The 5,256-nt window shown below is 60.6% G+C and overlaps 1 protein-coding gene across 2 annotated transcripts; it reads left to right on the plus strand.

Moving 5' to 3' along the window:
• Positions 1-1,791: 1,791 nt before the first annotated feature.
• Positions 1,792-5,177, plus strand: CTF1 (cardiotrophin 1). Of its 2 annotated transcripts, XR_003092324.1 has the most exons (3): positions 1,792-2,070; positions 2,744-3,263; positions 3,363-5,177. XR_003092324.1 is itself a non-coding variant. In XM_025195152.1 (2 exons), exons 1-2 carry the CDS (start codon positions 1,867-1,869, stop codon positions 3,203-3,205), a joined length of 666 nt encoding a protein of 221 aa, XP_025050937.1. In that variant the 5' UTR covers positions 1,792-1,866; the 3' UTR covers positions 3,206-5,177. The 2 variants fall into 2 exon arrangements, 1 of the variants encoding a protein (XP_025050937.1); XM_025195152.1 differs by having other exon boundaries at positions 2,744-5,177.
• Positions 5,178-5,256: the final 79 nt, after the last annotated feature.

Here is a 5,256-nt window from a genome sequence, read left to right on the forward strand (position 1 = left end):
GATGGGCTGGTTGCCATGGTGTTTGGTAGGGAACGGAGGGTTGGGTTGGTCGCCATGGTGATTGGTAAGGGACAGTTGGGTTAGTTGCCATGGTGTCAGGTTGGTAGAAAAGGGATGGTTGGTTTGGTTGCCATGGCAGCAGGTTGGTAGAGATGGGACAGTTGGGTTGGTTGCCATGGTGATTGGAAGGGAATGGATGGTTGAGTTGATTGCCACAGGGGTTGGCTGTCAAGGAGGGGATGGATGGGCTGGTTGCCATGGCAGCAGGTTGGTAGGGATAGATAGGTTGGTTGCCATGGCAGTGATGGTTGCATTGTCTGCTGTGTTTCAGTGGTTGGGCGCCACAATGAGTTATGGTGATTGACCAAGATGGATGGATGGGCTGGTCGCCATGGCAATTGGTTGCCAAGGACGGAATGGTTGGGTTGAGTGCCCAATGATGGTTGCTAGGGAATGGATGGGCCAGTTGCTTGCCATGGCAGTTGGTTGCTAGGGAAAGGCCAGATGGGATGGATCATGTGGCGGTTGATAGGGGAGGGGTAGGCGGGTCAGTTGCTATAACACCTGGTTACTAGGGAAGGGATGGCCCTGTGGGTTGTCAGGGTACCTGGTTGTCATGGCAGTTTGGTTGCTAGGGAGACAACTGGTGCTGGCAGGTGGTTGCTACGGAAGGGCTTGGCAGGTGGTGTGCTGCAGCGATTGGTTGCCAGGGGAAGGGGGGGGGGTCCAGTTATCACCATGGCAGCCAGTTGGTTAGGGCAGCTGGTGACAGGGTTGCCATGGTGGTTTGGTTGCTAGGGGAGGGGCTTGACAACTGAAAGGGAGAAGGGGGGGGGTCACTCACCTGCCTATTGGTCACCTTGGGCAGGTGGGGCTTGATTAGAGGCCTAGTTCCCACGGTGACTGGTCTCCAGGCTCCCACCTGATTGGATGACAGGTCACTCAAGGGAGGGGTGTGTGCTGACAGGGTTGGTGGTCACTAGGCAACCAGTGGATGGTCAACAGGCCTTATGGGTGTGGGGGCAGGCTGGTTGCTGGTTGGGGGGGGGTTAACAGGTTGCTAGGCAATGAAGCCTGGCAGGGGGTGGCAGGGGTGTCACTTGGGGACAGCTGCTTTGGCTACTGGTTGCCAGGGTCAAGAGGTTACCGGGCTGTCTCTAGGCAACCCATGGAGCCTATGGCATGGGGGTAAGGTGAGTGGGGAGGGAGCACCACTGACTCCTCCGTTGCCTTGGCAATGGGCCCATGCCAAGCTTCCTGGCCTAGTTCCACTGCAGGGGGCGGAGCCAGGCCAGGCCCCGCCCCCACTCACAGGAATTAACCCCGACCCTTCTTGGGAGGGGGGGAGCCACCCCCCAGACCCTTCCAGCGTGTTTATTATTATTATTAATTATTGTTAATTAATTATTAATTAATAAAAGAAAAAACCTGACCGAACTCTTCAAGGGGGGAGGGGGTGGCAGGGCCGCGGACCCCCCCGCCCAGGGCTTGGGGAGGGAACCTGGGGGTCCCGGCTCCCAGAACCCCCTGCTCCCCTCCCCCAGAGAACCCAGGTGCCCAGCCCTGCCCCTGGGAGCACAGGCAGGCAGGTAACCCGATCGGATGCGGACGTGCGGGGCTCCCCGTCGCGGCCCTGGCACACAATGGTGCCCCTCCCCCCCTCAAGGAAGTGCCCCCGCTCCCAGGCTGGAGGTGGAGGGGGGGTCAGGCCCCCTGCTCCTGCTAAAGCTGAGCCAGGCCTGGCCCTTGCCCCAGAGGGGGCAGGGGGAGGCTGGGGGGGAGGGGGAGGGGTGACCTGGGCCCCTAGGGGGGGACCCAGACCCCTGGAGCGGTGGTTGGGAACGTCCTGGGGTGGGGGTGTCCTGGATGCCTGGGTTTTTGAGGGAGGGGATGGGGTCCTGGATGCCCAGTCCCCCCCACCCACTGCGACTCCCCCATGCAGCCGGGACTCTCCTGCTCTGCCTGGTGCTGGCCCAAGCAGCTGCGGATCCCACCGCTAACGCCATTGCCCAGGCCTACAGCCTGGCCCGGCTGCTGCAGGCCGATGCCACCGACTTGCTCCAGGCTTATGTGAGTCCCCGGACCCTCCCCTGGGGTGCCCAGCTCTGGGGTGGAATGGCTGCATAAAACAGCGTGGGCAGGCCTGAGATGCGCCCAGCTCTGGGGTGGAACAGCTGAGACCCGTCATATATTACACCCTGCAAAGAGGGCTGAGATGCAGCCAGCTGGGGTGGGGGCAGAAGGGGTACATAAGACAGCAGGGGGAGGGCGGGGTGTGCCCAGCTCTGGGGTGGAACAGCCGAGGCCCAGCCACATACAACGCCCTGCAAAGAGGGCTGAGATGCAGCCGGCTCGGGGCGGGGAACAGCAACAAAAGGCAGCACGGGGAGGGAGGAAGGGCGGGTGGAAGAGCTGCAGAGCAGCCACGTCCAACACTGCAACCCTCCTGCCCTCACCCCTTACCTCCACTCGGGAAGCTCCTTCCTCCCCTCTCCCAGACCAGACTGGGGGGCTGTGCCCCAAGGGCAGCTGGGTTTATATAGCCGTAGGCCTCGCCCCCTTCCTAGCCCCACCCCCTCTGCCTTAAAGCCACAGTGCCCAGTTTTTAAAGTCTTATCCTTCCTGTTTCTAGCCCCAAAAGGGGTGGAGCCAAAGCTTGGGGGCGGGGTTATAGGGGGAGAGGAGATTAGGGAGGGCCTGCAGGGGAGACCTACTGAAGCCTGCTTTTTCCCTGCCCCCCCAGCTGAGCGCCCAGGGCCCCCCCTTCAGTACCCCCGGCTTTGCAGTGCCGGCGCTGGGCTGGGCTGGAGTCCCTGGCGCTGCCCTGCCCTTTCCTTCCTGGCGGGGCCTGGGGGACGGGGAGCGTCTCCGTGGCAACCAGGTGGCTTACACGGCCTACGAAGCCTTCTTGGCAGTAGTGGCGGACGACCAGGCCCAGCTGCACCCGGGGAGGCCCCAGCTCCTGGCTCGCCTGGCCCAGGCCCGGGTGCGGGTGCGGGGCCTGAGAGCTAGCCTTGACACTGTCATGGCTGCTCTGGGCGTGGTGCCAGGCACCGGGCCCCCACCGGTTGCTGTGGTGACCGCCAACCAGGCCTCAGCCTTTGAGAGGAAGTGCCGGGGCTACGTGGTCTGCCGCGAGTACCAGGCCTGGCTGGGCCGCACCGTCCGGGACCTCACCCTGCTCAGGGCCAAGTACCTGGCCTAGGACGCCTCCATGCCACTTCCTGTGGGCTGGCAAGATGGCCGCCCCACTTCCGGTTGGCGTAGGTGACAGCCAAGCCACTTCCTGTTGGCGTGGACAATGGCTGGAGGCACTTGCTATGGGCCTGGATGATGCCTGACTCTACTTCCTGTTGGCCTAGGCAAGAGCCAAGACACTACCTGTTGGCCTGGACTTCCTGGTGGCTTACAGCGGCCATCCTACTTCCTGTTGACTGCTCCAATGGCCACGCCACTTCCTGTTGGTCCCTGCTATCACCAAGGTACTTCCTGCTGGCTGGGCAGACTTGCACCTCACTTCCTGTTGACCCTGCCAGTGGCCAGCACTCTTCCAGTTGCCCTTTGGCTGTGCCCCAAGCTCCCTGCGGGCAGGGTTGGGCACTTCCTGTCCCAAAGGCCTCTCTGCCCATTTCACAGATGGGGAAACTCAGGCAGGACCACAACTGAGCTGTCTGGCCTGGCTGGACAAGGTGAATCCTCTCTCTCTTGCGACGGTGACCACGCAAATGACCTTAGTTAACGTGCAAATCTCCTGTGGCAGTGACAGGGCAGCAGAGAGGGAGGAACGAACTGTGCCCAGTTGATAGCAGCCATTTAAAGAGCAGCTGGATGTCAACAGCGTCTGGGCGTCTCCACACAGCCAGCTCTTGGGTGGGGTGGCTGGAGACTGTCTGCATATAACACTGGAGAGAGGGACTGTAATGTGGCCAGCTCTGGGGTGGAACAACTGAGGTACGGCAGCATGTAATGCTGCATAAGGAGACAGGGATGCAGCCAGCTGTGGGGTGGAACAGCTACATAACAGGGGCGTATAACACTCTATAGGGAAGCCTGGGATGCAGTCAGCTCTGGGGAGGGACAACTGAGGTATGACTGCATATAACACTGTATAGAGAGGGCTGGGATGCAGCCAGCTCTGGGGTGGACTTGAGGTATGGCTGCATATAACACTGCATAGGGAGGATTGGGATGCAGCCAGCTCTGGGGTGGAATTGACTTATGCCTGCATGTAACACTGTACAGGGAGACAGAGATGCAGCCACCTCCAGGGTGGAACTGAGCTACAGCTGCATATAACACTGTGTAAGGAGGGCCAAGATGCATGTAGCTCTGTGGTGGGGTGACTAGAGAACAGCTACATATAACACTCCATAGGCAGGCTGGGATGCAGCCAGCTCTGGGGTGGAGCAGCATGGGGGGTGGAGACTAGCCACTTGGGTTCTCCTCACAACCAGAGAAATTGACCAATCAAAGCCCCCCTGGGGCTGTCTTCGAGACCCAGCAGTGTTCAGACCACGAATCAGCACGAGTCATTGTCACCCTCCTTTAAATAATTCATATATGCAGGTGTCCACCACCCCTGTGTCCGGTCACCCCCACTCATCCGTCCACCTACTACCCACCATCCCTCCCACTTACCTACCCAGCACCTCTGGGGTGGGACCACTAGATGGCAGGTGCATATAACACTGCAGGGGGGAGCTGAGATGCAGCCAGCTCAGGGGTGGAAGGAGGAATGGCTGCACATAACACCGCCTACAGACACCCCAGATGCAGCCAGCTCTGGGGTGGGGAGACTAGGTAAGAGACGCATATAAGACTCCACATAGGGCTGAGATGCAGCCAGCTCTGGGGTGGAGTGGCTGGGGAACAGCGGCACGGGGAGGGCCGGACGCCTGGAAACCAACCAATTAAAGCCCCTTGGGGCCGTTTTCAAGATCCCACCATGTTCAGACCGCGAATCGTCACGTGTGATCATTGCCCTCATTTACATAATTAACATATCCAGGTGTCCACCAGCCACGTGCCCAGTCACCCCCTCCTCACCTGTCTGCCACTACCCACCACCCCCTTCTCCGCCCGCCCAACTCCTCAGCCAGCCACTCATCCGCCAGTCCACTTACCTGCCACCCCTCCGGCCTCCCACTCACCTACCACCATCTCCTCCTGCGTCCCCTTCTCCACGCTCCCCAGCCACCCACCTCTTCCTACCTGTCCACCCCTCCATCTCAGCTGTGGCCCTCCACTTCCCCACCA

This window comes from Alligator sinensis, unplaced genomic scaffold (assembly GCF_000455745.1).
Source record: "Alligator sinensis unplaced genomic scaffold, ASM45574v1 scaffold1704_1, whole genome shotgun sequence".
Lineage (NCBI taxonomy): Eukaryota > Metazoa > Chordata > Crocodylia > Alligatoridae > Alligator > Alligator sinensis.